This window comes from Coregonus lavaretus, assembly GCF_964263955.1.
Source record: "Coregonus lavaretus genome assembly, chromosome: 29".
Lineage (NCBI taxonomy): Eukaryota > Metazoa > Chordata > Actinopteri > Salmoniformes > Salmonidae > Coregonus > Coregonus lavaretus.
Window position 1 is genome coordinate 33,116,749 of NC_140016.1, and position 17,151 is coordinate 33,133,899.

The 17,151-nt window shown below is 40.8% G+C and overlaps 1 protein-coding gene across 1 annotated transcript in view; it reads left to right on the forward strand.

Moving 5' to 3' along the window:
• Nucleotides 1-2,814: 2,814 nt before the first annotated feature.
• Nucleotides 2,815-17,151, forward strand: part of LOC311105078 (GPI ethanolamine phosphate transferase 2-like) — a gene marked incomplete at its 3' end in the record, with an annotated part of 137,947 nt that continues 123,610 nt past the window's right edge. The window contains exons 1-2 of the mRNA XM_084147074.1: nt 2,815-3,255; nt 3,516-3,721. Coding sequence (XP_084003200.1) covers nt 3,102-3,255; nt 3,516-3,721 — 360 coding nt within the window. The 5' untranslated portion in view covers nt 2,815-3,101. The remainder of the gene's footprint in view (nt 3,256-3,515; nt 3,722-17,151) is intronic.

The window sequence follows — 17,151 nt, forward strand, 5'->3', positions numbered from 1 at the left end:
CTGGAATCGCGTGCACGGACCCGTTCGTCAAACTCGTAGGGAGTTTATCAGAAGAGCCCCTAAACATTGTGTGCTGACATTTTATACAATAAAATGAAGTAGGTTGAATCTAGTAGTTCTGATCTTCTGATTGGTCCTGATGAGTTGGGCGAGGTCACCTCCAGGCTAGTGTCACTGTTGCATTGGCTCTGAGTCGGGTTCTCTGTTCTCAGCCTAAGAGAAGAGGATTTGTGTGTGTGTGTGTGTGTTTGTTATCAGTGTGTGTGTGTGTGTGTGTGTGTGTGTTTGTTATCAGTGATGATGTGTGTGTGTGTGTGTGTGTGTGTGTGTTTATCAGTGATGATGTGTGTGTGTGTGTGTGTGTGTGTGTGTGGGTGTGTGTGTGTGTGTCCTCAGGGCAAGAACTCGTGAGTTGGAAGAACTGAGAGACCTATGGCGTGGGTGTTATCCTTAGCCACCTGCTGACAAGGCTGACAAGATAGGACTCTTGTTCATTGTATTGAATACAAAGGCCCAACACAAAATGGGTCATGCACAAGATTTTAGTCAGACCAAGCTATAACATTATATATTTACTACGACAGTACATTCAACCAAAAGCTAATATAACAAAGGCATCAGAGATTATTTATAATCTGTCACAGAAACTGGAATCCATCTCCCCAGATCAGTCAATAAATGCTTATGGTATTGACTTATATGCTGCCCCTGTCTTCATGTTGTTGCTGGACATATCTTTTTTAAAATGTGTGTAGGTCACCTAAATCATCAGAAAAATTGCCCCTCCTGAGAATTTTTTCAGGAGCCGCCACTGGTTCTTAGGCAACATGATAATTTGAAATAAAATGTATTTCAATGAACACAATAGCATTTTCATTTGTTTATGTAACTGTAGGCTACACTTACAAACGAAAACCCAATAAAACACCACAATTCAAGTGTGAAAATCAATTAAATAAACACCATCAAAAAGATCATTCATTATTAATTTGCTAAGGGCAAGTCTTAAGGAACATATGATATTTTGAAATAGAAATAGAGCTCAAGGGTTAATTTTTTAAAGTTGTTTGACAAGGATAGGTGATTTGGAAACGGCAGATGATGCTCTTTCTGATACTATATAGACATCGAAACGCCTGACCTGCTTGTGACTCCGTAGGAGAATATCCAAAAGTCACTTTTTGGCACTCTGTCAATTCCATGCTGTGCAGTTCATCAGATTCTATATATACAATTTAACAATTGATAATATTCTCGCCCATCAGATATATTTCCTCTTAAAACTACGTATAACACAAATTCTGTTCATGATATTAAGATTCTAACAATGACAGTGTATTAGACTTATTTAGGAAGAGTCAAGGACGGGGGGGGCATGTGAAAAAGACACTCTAGGCTCTCCTAGTGTGAATTGGTTACATTTTTGGCCGCCTAGCCTAGCCTACTACTGTATCTCCTGGTCGCTGAGCCAGTGATCTGAGAGGTTGCCAAGCCTATTGTGATTATTACTGTTATATCAGGACATTATATTCTAGTCTCATAGTCTATTAATTAAGCTATAGGCCTATGGTTTATTATGTATAGGTCTATGTGCTTAGCAAGTTAAATGCAAGAGTCATGGATTTACATAGGCCTACAAGACTATTTGGTCTGTAATGCGAAATCACATTAGATCAGGGTTTCCCCCCCAGACATTTCACATTTTTGTTTTAACTCTAAACTGGCACACCTGATTCACTCAATTGAAACAATAGGCTAACAAAAAGGACACATCGCCTCTGTTTTGGTAAAAAGCTGACGGATGGGCCTGGAGAAATGTAACCCACTCTCAAATTCATAGACTAAGCTATGGATGCAAGGACTGACAATCCATGATATCAAAATGATAGTTTTAACCATGATTTGGGGCTACACAGTGTGTGTTTACATCTACTTTGTTTACAAACATTGGAGTAAAACAAGCTTATATTTTGAGTTCTGATGGGGAATGACAGTTGAACTATAAGTTCATTATAAACATGGGGGTCGAGCCCTGAATGCTGATTGGCTGAAAGCCGTGGTATATCAGACCATATACTATGGGGATGACAAAACATGTATTTGTATTGCTCTAATAACATTGGTAACCAGTTTATAATAACAATAAGGCACCTGGGGGGTTTGTGGTATACTCTGCGTTGCATTGTGCATAAGAACAGCCCTTAGCTGTGGTATACAGGCTCCCCTGTAGCTCAGTTGGTAGAGGATGGCGCTTGCAACGCCAGGGTTGTGGGTTCGTTTCCCACGGGGGGCCAATATGAAATATATATGCACTCACAAACTGTAAGTCGCTCTGGGTAAGAGCGTCTGCTAAATGACTAAAATGTAAATGTAAATATACCACACCCCCTAGGGCCTTATTGCTTAAATAATCAATGGGTATATATAAAATTAATTACATACAGATTCTAACTTTAGGATTGGGGGAGGGAGCTGATCTGTAGTAGGGGAAACGTTACCTCAAAGCTTTACAACAACATTACAGTAAACCATGCTCCACAAATGGTTTTCTGTTCTTTCCAAAAGGTAGGCCTAGCTATCTTACCAAACGTTACAGTGATAGGATAACTAAAAATAGTATATTTCGACCATTCAACATATCACAATAATTAGATACATTGAACTTGTATTTATTTAAAACATTACAAATATCATTAGATTTAATCTTTCCAAAACATGTTTCACTGGATGTATTATTCTCGAAGTCTACACAAATCCCAGGTACGTTGTTTGACTGCTTCGACTATCCGTAGCTGGTTTAAACCAACACGGAACCAAGTTGACAGCTCCAGTTCTTGAAAGCATCATTTTCAACTGATGTAAACAAATGTTTTTCGGTGATGATGAATATGCCACAAAAACATACATTTTAAATCGATTTTTTTTTTTCTTCAAAATTGGGGCGAGTTAGCTAGCCAGTGGGAGAGCCATTCATTACTTCAAGCTAGCTACATCCGTGTAATGCAAGAGTCAGAGGATTAATTCAAACACTGCAGTCAAGAAAACGTTTATCCTTTCATGTCATAGCAGTCAGCTAGCTAGGTAGCTAGCCAGTCAGCAAAATGAGGGTACGTTCGTCAGTTTTTGCGTCTTTTTGTCTCATACTCGAAGTATTAAGCGTTGCCTTGTTTCTTAGGGGATTTTTCCCAGTCCCAATCAAATCATCTTTTTCATCGAAAAGCAAGCTGTCAGATCTTCCGGCTGAACCATTGACAGGTGTGTTTTGTTGACATTGTTATCTGTCTAGCTAGCTAGCCATACTTCCAATTAGAGTGATACTGTTTTTCTTGGCTCTTAGCTAACTATATTGATTTTCTGCATTGGATAGCTAGCTAGCTACTTGCTTGAATGATGACAAGTAATACAGTTATTCTTTTGCACATATAATAAATGTTACCCTACCCATTTGTTCTGCAGTGTTGTCTACAATACCTAGAATGTGTTGGTAACTGTGGCATCTTCTTTGGCATTTACAGGGAGCTCCCCTAACTTGTCCAAGGTCCCAGACCCCCTTTTTAAGAGAGTGGTGATAGTGTTGATCGATGCGCTCAGGGAGGACTTTGTGTTTGGTCCCAATGGGAGAAAGTACATGCCATACACAAGGCACCTGGTGGAGAGTGGCTCCACACACAGCTTTGTGGCCAAGGCAAGACCTCCTACAGTTACAATGCCCAGAATCAAGGTAAGAAAGTAAAACACACCTCCCATAACTAACTCTCATTTGTGGTGCAGCGATTACAACCCTTTACAACTTCATTGTAGAAAAGAAAACTCCCACACTCACAATATTGCAATAAATGTGCAGAAGTAATATTGTGTGTGAAAGATTATTTTCTACCTTGAAAATGCTGCATTGTGATAGTGTCAGGTGGGTCGTCATACAGTTGAAGTCGGAAGTTTACATACACCTTAGCCAAATACATTTAAACTCAGTTTTTCACAATTCCTGACATTTAATCCTAGTAAAGATTCCCTGTCTTAGGTCAGTTAGGATCACCACTTTATTTTAAGAATGTGAAATGTCAGAATAATAGTAGAGAGTGATTTATTTCAGCTTTTATTTATTTAATCACATTCCCAGTGGGTCAGAAGTTTACATACTCAATTAGTATTTGGTAGCATTGCCTTTAAATTGTTTAACTTGGGTCAAACGTTTCGGGTAGCCTTCCACAAGCTTCCCACAATAAGTTGGGTGAATTTGGGCCCATTCCTCCTGACAGAGCTGATGTAACTGAGTCAGGTTTGTAGGCCTCCTTGTTCGCACACGCTTTTTCAGTTCTGCCCACACATTTTCTATAGGATTGAGGTCAGGGCTTTGTGATGGCCACTCCAATACCTTGACTTTGTTGTCCTTAAGCCATTTTGCCACAACTTTGGAAGTATACTTGGGGGTCATTGTCCATTTGGAAGACCCATTTGCGACCAAGCTTTAACTTCCAGACTGATGTCTTGAGATGTTGCTTCAATATATCCACATAATTTTCCTTCCTCATGATGACATCTATTTTGTGAAGTGCACCAGTCCCTCCTGCAGCAAAGCACCCTCACAGCATGATGCTGCCACCCCCATGCTTCACGGTTGGGATGCTGTTCTTCGGCTTGCAAGCTACCCCCTTTTTCCTCCAAACATAACGATGGTCATTATGGCCAAACAGTTCTATTTTTGTTTCATCAGACCAGAGGACATTTCTCCAAAAAGTATGATCTTTGTCCCCATGTGCAGTTGCAAACCGTAGTCTGGCTTTTTTATGGCAGCTTTGGAGAAGTGGCTTCTTCCTTGCTGAGCGGCCTTTCAGGTTATGACGATATAGGACTCGTTTTACTGTGGATATAGATACTTTTGTACCTGTTTCCTCGAGCATCTTCACAAGGTCCTTTGCTGTTGTTCTGGGATTGATTTGCACTTTTCGCACCAAAGTACGTTAATCTCTAAGAGACAGAACGCATCTCCTTTACTGAGCGGTATGACGGCTGCGTGGTCCCAAGGTGTTTATATTTGCGTACTATTGTTTGTACAGATGAACGTGGTACCTTCAGGCATTTGGAAATTGCTCCCAAGGATGAACCAGACTTGTGGAGGTCTACAATTGTTTTTCGGAGGTCTTGGCTGATTTCTTCTGATTTTTCCATGGTGTCAAGCAAAGAGGCACTGAGTTTGAAGGTAGGGCTTGAAATACATCCACAGGTACACCTCCAATTGACTCAAATGATGTCAATTAGCCTATCAGAATCTTCTAAACCCATGACATCATTTTCTGGAATTTTCCAAGCTGTTTAAAGGCACAGTCAACTTAGTGTATGTAAACTTCTGACCCACTGGAATTGTGATACCGTGAATTATAAGTGAAATAATCTGTCTGTAAACAATTGTTGGAAAAATTTACTTGTGTCATGCACAAAGTAGATGTCCTAACCGACTTGCCAAAACTATAGTTTGTTAACAAGACATTTGTGGAGTGGTTGAAAAACTAGTTTTAAATACTCCAACCTAAGTGTTTGTAAACTTCAGACTTCAACTGTAACTGGGCACAGATGTCTAGTTTTGGGTGATTCATTGATTGAGTTCTGGCCATTATGAACTCAGTCAGCAGACCAAACACCAAAGTCCTAATAATGCATTTCCTTTAAAATCTTTTTCAAAAAGAGACACTGTTTCAACTGTTGTCTTGTTATAGTTATAGTCTTAGCAATTTGCTATATTGATGACATTTGTGAATATAAATACTTATGAGTATTAGTCTAGCTATAGATTGAATGACATAAGTGGTATGTGGTTCAAAGAGACACAGAAGATGTGTACCCTATCACCTTATTCTGACAGTTAATCAAATTACTCTATAGCTACTTTCAAAATATCAACACACATTTACCATAGCTAATTGGGCCTAATAGATCATTCATAGATTTTAGATTCAAACTTTGATTCAACACCTGCCAAAAAAATTGCCTACACGGAATAAGCAGTAAACAAGAATCAGCACGTCTTTGTATTGAGACGTTCTCATTCATACCAGAAGGTGGCAGTGCAAGTGTGCCTTCATGGAATGCTGCATCTTCCCAAATCACTGCAGTGCACCCAATCAACTGGTATGACAGGGCCAACTTACCCAAATCAGAATCACCCAGAGACACAGCCCATTCATTAGGAGTACACCAGCCAGCCTCTGGCTGTGTGACAGGAAAGATCCCAGAAAATGCCATTTGGGTAGGGATGTAATTGAGAGAATCGTTGAGGAAAATAAATATTTCAGTGGATATACTTGCTGAATTGTACTCTGTGTATTGCTGCCCTGGTGTTGTGAAGCACACAGGGAATGGCGTGACTTGGGCCCAGTTTCCTGTTGTTGATAATAGGCACACACACAGGGCCGGCTCTAGCCTTTGGGCCCCCCACCTCGCAGCAAAACATTTTAGTGGCCCACCTCTTGATGGTGGAGAGAGAAATTCAAGTTTTAAAGCAAGTTTCCTGCAATTCTACAAATGTTACACACACACACACACACACACACACAGACACAGAGTCCCATTCCAATTCCAGTTTCCCTTGACTATTTTCACATCTCCCGCCCACTTAAGTGATAAGAGAAAGTATTTTCAGGACAAAACAATGCCTTTGCAGGTAAAGCAACAGTGCGTTCAGAAGACCCAATCACTGACTATGCTCACTCACTAACGTTAGTCGAGTAGGCTAAGTGTTGGGAAGACCTTTGCTTTGCAGACAGGGAGTTCTCTTATGAATTAGATTGTGTGGGGTTTATTCCTTTGACAAAGGTGGAATTGGGGCCATTTGAAAAAAAAAAAACATAGGCCTATGGTAATTGGTGAGGTGAAGACCAAGCCTGTATTTTGGGCTCTGTCTGTTCTTGTAAGTCTTTTTCAGGGTGACCACACTTTATTGGCTTTGCTGTCTCAAATACTGCAGTTGGTAGTGTGTGATGCAGACTTAATAACTCTATTCGCTTATGTTATTAAGCGAAGACCAGTGAGTGAACACAAGCTCATCACAGCCCTAGTGGACTAGTGGTACTTCCTGATTCCCTGATGATGAATGTTTGCCACTGTGACTGCACGCATCATCGCCAATGACCCGTTTGCTCATCCCTTCTGTTGAGAAAGTTGGAAATGAAAGTTCATCTCGACTTATCACGCGGGTGAATGCTTTCACACATTCCCTTAGGTTGCATTGTTGAAAACACTGTTCTTTTGCTCAGATTGACAAATTGCTCTACACCTGCTCAGACTGAACTCGTTAGCGTTCCAAATACTCTCCCGTAGCCAGTAGTAGTTTTCATTTCACTGGAATGGACACATGAGAAAATATGTTTTTGTTGCCAATGTATAATTTCCAAGCCATCAGTTTCACTGAAACAAGAACATACAGCTAGCAGAGAGTGGTTTTGGTGAGCTCTTGCTGAACCATTTTAATGAGGGAGGAAAAAGTAAAGGAATGAGGAAGAAGATCGTTAAGGTAAAATGAATTAGGCTAACTCACCATGTATAGTTAATAGCTTTCCCCTCTCAATATCTAGCCTAAGCGTCTCTAAAACCTTATGGGTGGCACTTTAAATTGAGAACCGCTATTGAACACATTTAATAGTCCAGTAATAGGCCTAGGCTAACTCTGGGAAACTGGCCCAAAATGGTGAAGACCTGTCTGCTCATGATGACAAGGAATTGCAGCATTTGGAAATGGCAATATGGATCAGTGGGTCTATGAGAAAGAGGTTTTGACTCAATCAATAAATCACAGACATTATTAGCCTTTTTATTCCATTATAATAGGAAGAAGTGGGATTTTTTCTTTCTTTCAGTGTTAGCTTTAGATCAATTTTACATTTTAATCTCAATGTACCTTTCCTTTGTGTGCTATGTTCACCCATAGTGATGTGCGTGGGTAGTCATTCTTTTCAGTAAATTATGAAGATGACAATTGCTCAGGGACGGGGAAAAATAACATTAGTTTCTGTAGAGTGTGTAGGAGTAAATGAAAATGCCCTGGGAAAGAAAGCAATCAGATCATCTGCATTACTAAGACTGAATCTTAACTTCAGAGCTGTGCACACAAGTCAACCAACCAACCAACCAACCAACCAGAATACCTAATATTTAGTCGTTATCCTAAACACAGCATTTGGCCACATGGGTTTTCGGGCTAAACCACATCATCGTTTCTGAGAGTGGACTTATTGGACCGACTTCTTTTTTCATCAGTCTTTGACTCTGCCTTATTTAACATACAATGCTAGCTGCATTTTCAAGGGCCTCCCTTAGCGCTAAGCCTTAATAATGCATTGTGCGTTCCAGCGTGTTCCCTTGACATACTGGTGAGGATTACTTTGGTTCCGACGCAGACTAATATGTTTCTGTATCAGGTCCATGCTTCCTCCAGAGCTCAGACAAGGCTTCCCTCGGTTTCCTCTGTTCCTCCACCAGGTCCCAAAATTGGCTCTTCTCTCCATCGACTCCAATGCTCAACCAACATATTTATTTTTTGCCTGCCAGTCATATCCTCTGCAGGAAAGGGAGCATCTCCTCAACAAGTATTGTGGTTTTTCCCAGCCTACCAATGATGAAATCGGCAGAAACCCAGCTTGACTCTTGCATCTGATTGAGTGTGTGTTTTCCCACCAAATCTAAGAACGAGACGGTGCAGGTTTCAACTGAGCTCTCTCTGTCACAGACGGAGGGTTGTGTTCGTGTGAGCTGCCAATTGAGCCATCATAGATAGATAGACTGGCATTGTCTCTCTAGGGTTTGCGTAAATATCCTACGTAAGATCAAAAGTCAATCATTGATCTAAACTTTTCGCGGACTTTTGCAATGTAGGCCTAGCTTGAAACTGATGCATACGTTACCTCCAATCAGGGTTTGAAGCAGTGGCAGAGTAGGGATCTAAAGATAACCATTTGGACCACCTTGGGGTTCTGAATCAGGGGCATCATGCACCCCAAAAACTTGAGGGGGCACAAAGTACGTGAGGATGGCTATAAAGGATGTCTAACTTTCAAACACCTGAAACAGCCTTTTCCTGCAATCTAGAGCAATAATCATTATGCTTAATTCTATGTAAAGAAATATGTATATTTTCCTGCATATCTAAGCATACCTCTTGAGCTGTCTGTATGCTCCTGACTGATGGTTCTTTTTTTAAATAAAATAAATATGCTTTTCTGCATCGCTGCTAAATCTGGGTAAAAGATTGAAAGGAATGTGAGTCTTATTCAGTACAATTTAGTTATTGCTTGCTTATTTTCTAAAGTCTACCAACCTTGCCAGCAGTCATGCCAGCTAAGATAGTTAGACAAGCAAGCTACTCTAACTTGATTGATAGCCTGAAATGGCTTCTTGGTAGCTAGTTATAGAAAATGCGCTGTAGTCAGAGACTACAAGGGGTGCAGGATTTCTTTAATGTTTCTGCTTATAATTTCCTGACATTTTGGTAGGCTATTTGTTAGTCAACTTGTCTATAATTAGATACATGCAGCTTCTCTTCTGTCATTATATGTTGCCCTACAAGACTAAATAAAAAAAATTATTAGCAAAAATATAAAATAAAACTGGAACGATTTTCTGTGCAAAATTTCCAGAAGAAATCAGTTTGACCGGTTGTAAGGAAATAGAAAGCTGTGAAAATGACTCAACATGTTTCTGATAAGATTTCAGTTGGGCCTTTATGATGCTGATAAAGATTGCACCTCTACAGACGGTATCTAGCTAACTGTGCATTTGCATTCTCTCAAGATGGGGAAATAAAGAAATCATATTTCTCCACGAGTAAAAAGTTAGCCTACATTTGGTGTGTAATTTTTCTGCAAGAAATGCTTAATTTTGCAGGAGTTAATATTAAGGCTATCTGAGAGGTTATAGACCTACAGTCAGTGTCCAGATTTCAGTCTCCATTGAACCAATCTAAACATTAGACTACAGTTGCCTTGACATGCCATAGGCCTATTTGAAGTCCTTGTCTTGTGACTGTCGAATTTGTTTAGCGCCTCACAACCAGAGCATATGAGTGGAGCGGGTGGATTTTGGACAGAGCGCAGAGCGGCATTTTTAAAAGGACGGAGCGTCGCCCTATGTCCCGCTCCAATTTCGCTCGCTCACACCACGAGTCTGAAGCATGCTCAAGCTTGACCCAGAATCCATCTGTTTAGTTGAATTTGTGTCGTCCATGAATTTGTATTTTATAGAGCGAGAGGAGCAGCAGCAGCAACAAGAGAAAAGGGTTGAGGAATTCAAAAGTTTCTTCACTGCACGCAAAGGCCCAACCATAACAAGGGAGAGAAAAAGAGAGCTGGATGTAGCATTTAAAAAAATGATTTTCATGGACTATGAACCGCTGAGTAAAGGAGAACGCGAAGGGATGCAACACTTCGCCAGCGCAGCTCAACCGGGCTACACCCCCCCCATGCTACATCACCGTACGGGACACGCTCATGCCACATGCCCTGGAAGAGATGGAAGACAAACTGCAAGACCTACTGCAAAATGGTGATGGGCTCGTTCTGTCAGCGGACATTTGGACCAGTAGAAGAGGGCACAGCTTCCTTGGCATCGGGGCCAGTTTCATTGATGGGACGTTCCGGGGGCACACGGTTTTGTTGGGCTGTGAGCACATACAGGGGCACCATACCGCAGATCGTATTTACCAAAAGTATGAAAGTGTACTTAAATATTGGAACGTGCAACGACGTGTGATTCGGGTCGTCACTGACAGTGCCAGCAACATGATCAAGGCGTTTAACCTCCTCCCTGGCACTGAAGAGGAGGCGGAGGGTGAAGTGACTGCGGATGCCAGCAGCAGCGCAGAACATGAAGAGGAGGATGAGGGACCACCTGCGCCCTCGCAAGTCCATGTGGAAGTGATAACCTCTAATGTAGAAACTATGATAAATCAGTACTTTACTTTGTCAAATTTACATCTGAGATGCCCCATTCGCATGCTTCAGCTGGCGATCAAAGACGCCGTTAACGAGCACGACAACATTAATAGGCTGTTAGTGAAAGTCGGGCACCTGGTGAAAAGTGTACGCAAGAGCACAGAGGAAACCGACCAATTAGGTGTCCGCCCCACAAATGCCTGCGCCATTCGATGGAGCAGCCAGCTGCGGATGATTCAGTCGTTCATCCGGTTGTTCCAAAAAGACCCGTTATGGCAAAACAAACTCAAGTCTAATGTTGCTAACATCACCCTGAATCAAGTACGGCAGCTGACGCACCTTGTCAGTGTGCTGACACCACTGGCAGACCTCACAGACAAAATGCAGAAGGAGCTGGGGAACCTGGGGATGATCCTCCCTGCTGTCACAGAAATCAAATCCCTGCTCACCGATTACACTCACGCTGCACTTCCAATGGGCATCGCTGCTTTTGCAGAAACATTGGCAAACAATGTGTCAATTCGCTATGGAATAAACTATACTGATTAACATCTCATTTTAGCATCAGTGTTAAGACAGAATGGATAATCCGAGATGAGTCTGTATGCAACAAATTCGGGGAGATAAAGTAAGGCTGTGGTTTAAGCTAAAAGTGAAATACATGCAGATTTTGTTCCTTTTTTGGAGTGAGCGGGGGGCGATTTGAGTGAAGCGCGATGCAAACTGCGTTGAGCGCTGAGCGATAATGAGTGGACTGGCCTGATGTGGCTTTGAGCGGGGGGAGCGGAGGGGTGAACAGCTCCGTGAGTGAGGAGCTGAGATTCTCACCGCTCCACTCCGCTAATATGCTCTGCTCACAACCATTACACATAACATAGCCGGCACTGCTATCATCCTCTGTGCTATACTACTATGGCTGACCCTGTAAAACAACACATTTCAGTGCACCTATCCAGTGTATGTGACAGTAAAAATCTTTCTTTACCACTTCACCAAATCTTTCCCAAACATTATTTTTCTGGCCCTCCCTTCTCTTTATTTTCAACTCTCCATAGGCTAGGACTATGAGTCAACCAACCCCCGCATCACTACAGCATACTATATAGGTGGTGGGCCGATACTGAAAACAGTGAAGTTGATCGATCTACATCGAGGGAGGAGCTGATTTTTGTTGTATACGATAGCGATGTGACAAAAAAAAAAAAAAAAGATCAATTCTTTTTTTTTGGTAAGGGTTTTTTCTTAACGTTAACGATCCCAACTTCACTTTCACACCCCTAGTATATACAAATGAAATATTCTTATGATTACTGTCAAATTTGATGGCACCTTCAATTCTTGCACATTTTCTCAGAAAAAGTATATTTCAACACTCTGCCTGCTCAGGCACATTTGCGAACTGCTAAACTTGGAACCAATCAAAACTCTCGTACATACCCCTTGTGATGAAGGCTGACAATGGCCTGCTTCTAGCTAAGATGTAATCACACCATCACATGAAATCGTGATCTGCTGTCAGTGTGTTAAGTGGAACTAACGTTAGCTCCCAAAGACTGAACCAAGATAAACATCTGTTTTCGAGTGCACTTGAAATATGGCGCATGCAATACGAATGGTCTTGATCATATAAAGACGTAACACCATTTAGCCAGTTTATTGAAAGCTAGCCGATGTTACAGTTGACTAGCCTAGCCAGCTAATACTGTAAACGTCAATGTGGCTATTGTTTCATTAGCTATCGCTCTGTCAGTGAATTGAATTTTGGCATGATTGTCTCATTTCATGTAACTAGCTGCAGGCTTAAAGAAACACTCAATCATATAAAGTGCGTAGAAACCCAAATAAAACATGTAGATAGAAAGATGTGTGTGTCACATACGCGAGAATGAAGGTTTAAAAACGACAGCTGCATATGCATATTAGCCAATACATATGGCATAGCTTACACATATAGCAATACAATCTTCTCTAAAAACCAGAGTTTGATTTCTAAACCAGGTGTGTTCTCAAATAGCTTCTGCCCAATACCATGGTCGGTATGCATAATGTTGGATGAATTGGAATATAAGGTATGGAGAATGAAGAGCCTGTAGGATTATAGAAAAATAAGTTGGGAAATGAATGTTTGAGTTTCAAATACAAAATGTTCAGTGAATGTGAGTATATTTAGGTGGTTTAAATGATTAACTTTCCTACTAACCTTTCTAAAAACTGACGTTGCCAAAATCTTGCCAATCCATTCATTATTCTATGAGACATGTTTTCCATAATGTGCTCTTCATGCATATACATTCGAACAAAGAACACATCACAAATAGTGTTTCACCATTTATTGAGTATGGAGACAATTATCAAAGGTGTCTCAGGCAGTATTTGAAGTATCTAAATATAGTGTAACCTGCCAATCAACCTGTATATCAAGTGCTGTGGAGGGCACAATCGTACAATGTTGCACTCCAGAAATGAGAGCTTTACCATCTATGCCAAAAGCCTGGGCCTCTGATAGAGTCTGTAGAACTGTCATCAACGTATGCTTTAGTATTCACCCTTCTCTCTAGGAGCATTTATGTGCCCAGGCCCGATAGGCATATCGAAAGGATCCCACCCTGGTCAACAATGTAGCTGACTGATGTAGTGAGAGAGACAAGTGCCTTAGCAGAATGTAATTTAACACTTGTGTGGTCCAGAGATGAGAACTCCACCATCTATGGCAAAAGCCTGGGCTCCTGACAGGGACAATAGAATTCTCACCACTGCATGTTATAATAGTAAAATAATCTGTTTGTCACCTGTCTGATTCGACATTGAATTTAGTCTTTAAGATGCTCAAAAACAAGCAAGTGTATCTGTAGTTGATGTTCTTCAACTCTAAAATGCAGTAGACTGTGTAAGACAAAATCCACAAAGAAAAGACAACAGGCAAATGCATATTTGGTCTCAATGACTATTTGGCATGGGCCCTCAGATCCTCAAAAAGTTCTACAGCTGCACCATCGAGAGCATCTTGACTGGCTGTATCACCACTTGGCATGAATGATGGTTTCAGCAGTGAGGTCAGTGAGAGAGGGTCTGAGTCGTGAGATGTTTTTGAGGTGGAAAAAGGCTGCCTTGGTGATGTTCCGGATGTAGGCTTCAAATGACAGAGTGTCATCAAATGTAACACCAAGGTTCCTGACTGTGGAGTTGGAGTGGAGGGTGCATCTGTCGATTGTCATGTTGAGTTGATCCAGTTTCTTGATGAGGGAGTTTGGGCCCATGAGCATGATCTCGGTTTTGTCATCGTTTAGTTTTAAAGATATTGCTCATCCAAGTTTTCACTTCACGAGGACAGTCAACACACAGGGGGGTGGCAGAGTGGAGTTGGGTTTTGTGTGGATGTAGATTTGTGTGTCATCTGCATAACAGTGAAATCTGTGGCACAATATATGCATTTATAGATCAGAATTGGTGTCATAATCATTGGCCTTAAGAATTAAGTCAAACCAAATCCACATCTCCATCCATGGTTTAGGAAAGAGCCGATTTAGCAAGCTAGCTACTGCAGGACATCAACACAAGCAGACCACTTGCGAATTGATGGAAAATTATGAAAAAACAGAGAAATTAAAAATAAATTATTTAAATTGTTTTATTGGTCAAATATTTGGGGAAGCCTGGCTTCCCTTGGCACCATGAATACATGCCACTGGGAGGGAGCCGTGCCAGTTGTGCACACACATGGCCTCTGTCATGGGTGGGAAAGTTGACATGCCTTGTGAAGTTGAAGCAATCCAACAGGGCCATAAAGTCTCTAGCAAAAGCACATCCATCAGAGTCCACATGAATGTTAAATGTATTTAACCCCTTATTTTTGGCATTAAACAGTCTCCATATATACAGTAGTTCCATACATTTTTTCAACTGGTACCTTCGAGTCTTGTGAGGCCTGTGCACGAACAGCCCCCCAAAAACCTGGTGAAGACAAAAAACATCACAAAATGTTGCAATAATATATGCTCAAACTGTTTCGACTGGGAAGCTTTAGTCACGCAATCTAATTAAGATGTTTGGTGCAGTATTTCTCAAGTGAAGAAATGTGCATGAAAACTTGTCTCGTTGAATGACAACAAACACTTCATTGAAGAATCCCGTCCATATTTCCCACTCCTACCAATAGTACTACTGTTGACCAATCACCTGATGAAGGGACGTAGACTTCGGCAACCGAACTTCGACTTGCCCCCCCAAAAAAATGGTGCTCGAACAGCCGGAAAATCCCTGCCGAACACCAAAACAAACAAAAACATCACATAATGTCATCATAATATGTATAAACAGGCTTAAATGTATATAATTCTGATAGTTTTGCTTGAAATACAACTACTACTAGTTCCACTGTGCTTTTGACATGTGCAAATCGACTAACGCACGAGCACAACAATAAAAAGCATGGAATCCATGTCATAGTTTAGTTTAGCATAGTTTGCTTCCTTCTGTGAGGCTGGCTTAAGGTTAATTGTCCCAGAATGCCTGATTGTAAGATATCACAGTGATTATGCAAAGAGTTGCTGTAAACACTTTAGAGTGAAAACATGTTGATATGCATCACTTGTGACAGACTAGTGAGATACTGCCAACAACATCTAGGCCTATATGGGTTTCTTTATTGGCTTAAACTAGCTGAGGAGGACACGACATTGTGTGATACATTATGTGATACAATGAATACCTATAGTCAATATCAATCCTTCATAGACAGGCTACTATTATGAAAGTATTCTCATTACCTAATACAGTATTTGAATTGTTTATGGTACACAATTAGTAATTCAGTGATCGCTTGCAACACAATCTTACACCAATTTCCCATTGTAATTGCAGTAGCTCCGGTGTTAGCCATGTTTTACTGCAAATTACAGTTAAGTAAATGGAGATGCTATCATAACGAAATAACACTGATACTCTGAATAACAATGGTACTTGCTGACTACACCTGATAATGATGTTGCACAATTAGCCTATTGCTAGCTTACATGCACTACCAGTCAAAAGTTTGGAAACACCTACTCATTCAAGAGTTTTTCTTTATTTTTTACATTGTAGAATAATAGTGAAGACATCAAAACTATGAAATAACAAATATGGAATTATGTAGTAACCAAAAAAGTGTTAAACAAATCAAAATATATTTTATATTTGAGATTCTTCAAATAGCCACCCTTTGCCATGATGACAGCTTTGCACACTCTTGGCATTCTCTCAACCAGCTTCATGAGATAGTCAACTGGAATGCATTTCAATTGACAGGTGTGCCTTCTTAAAAGTTAATTTGTGGAATTTATTTCCTTCTTAATGTGTTTGAGCCAATCAGTTGTGTTGTGACAAGGTAAGCTGGTATACAGAAGATAGCCCTATTTGGTAAAAGACCAAGTCTATATTATGGCAAGAACAGCTCAAATAAGCAAAGAGAAACAACATTCCATCATTAATTTAAGACATGAAGGTCAGTCAATCTGGAAAATGTAAAGAACTTTGAAAGTTTCTTCAAGTGCAGTCGCAAAAACCATCAAGTACTATGATGAAACTGGCTCTCATGAAGACCGCCACAGGAATGGAAGACCCAGAGTTACCTCTGCTGCAGAGGATAAGTTCATTAGAGTTACCAGCCTCAGAAATTGCAGCCCAAATAAATGCTTCACAGAGTTCAAGTAACAGACACATCTCAACATCAACTGTTCAGAGGAGACTGTGTGAATCAGGCCTTCATGGTCAAATTGCTGCAAAGAAACCACTACTAAAGGACACCAATAAGAGGAAGAGACTTGCTTGGGCGAAGAAACACGAGCAATGGACATTAGACTGGTGGAAATGTGTCCTTTGGTCTGGAGTCCAAATTTGAGATTTCTGGTTCCAACCACAGTGTCTTTGTGAGACGCGGTGTGGGTGAACAGATGATCTCCGCATGTGTATTTCCCACCGTAAAGAATGGAGGGGGAGGTGTTATGGTGTGGGGGTGCTTTGCTGGTGACACTGTCTGTGATTTATTTAGAATTCATGGCACACATAACCAGCATGGCTACCACAGCATTGTAAATGGCTATTGTTTTCTAATCCAAGTTTATCATTTTAAAAGTGAAGAGGCGACACCGGGACGCTGACCTTCTAGGTTGCAAAGAAAAATACATATCTCAGACTGGCCAATTAAAAAGAAAAGATTAAGATGGGCAATCTGAGATATGGCTTTTTCTTTGCA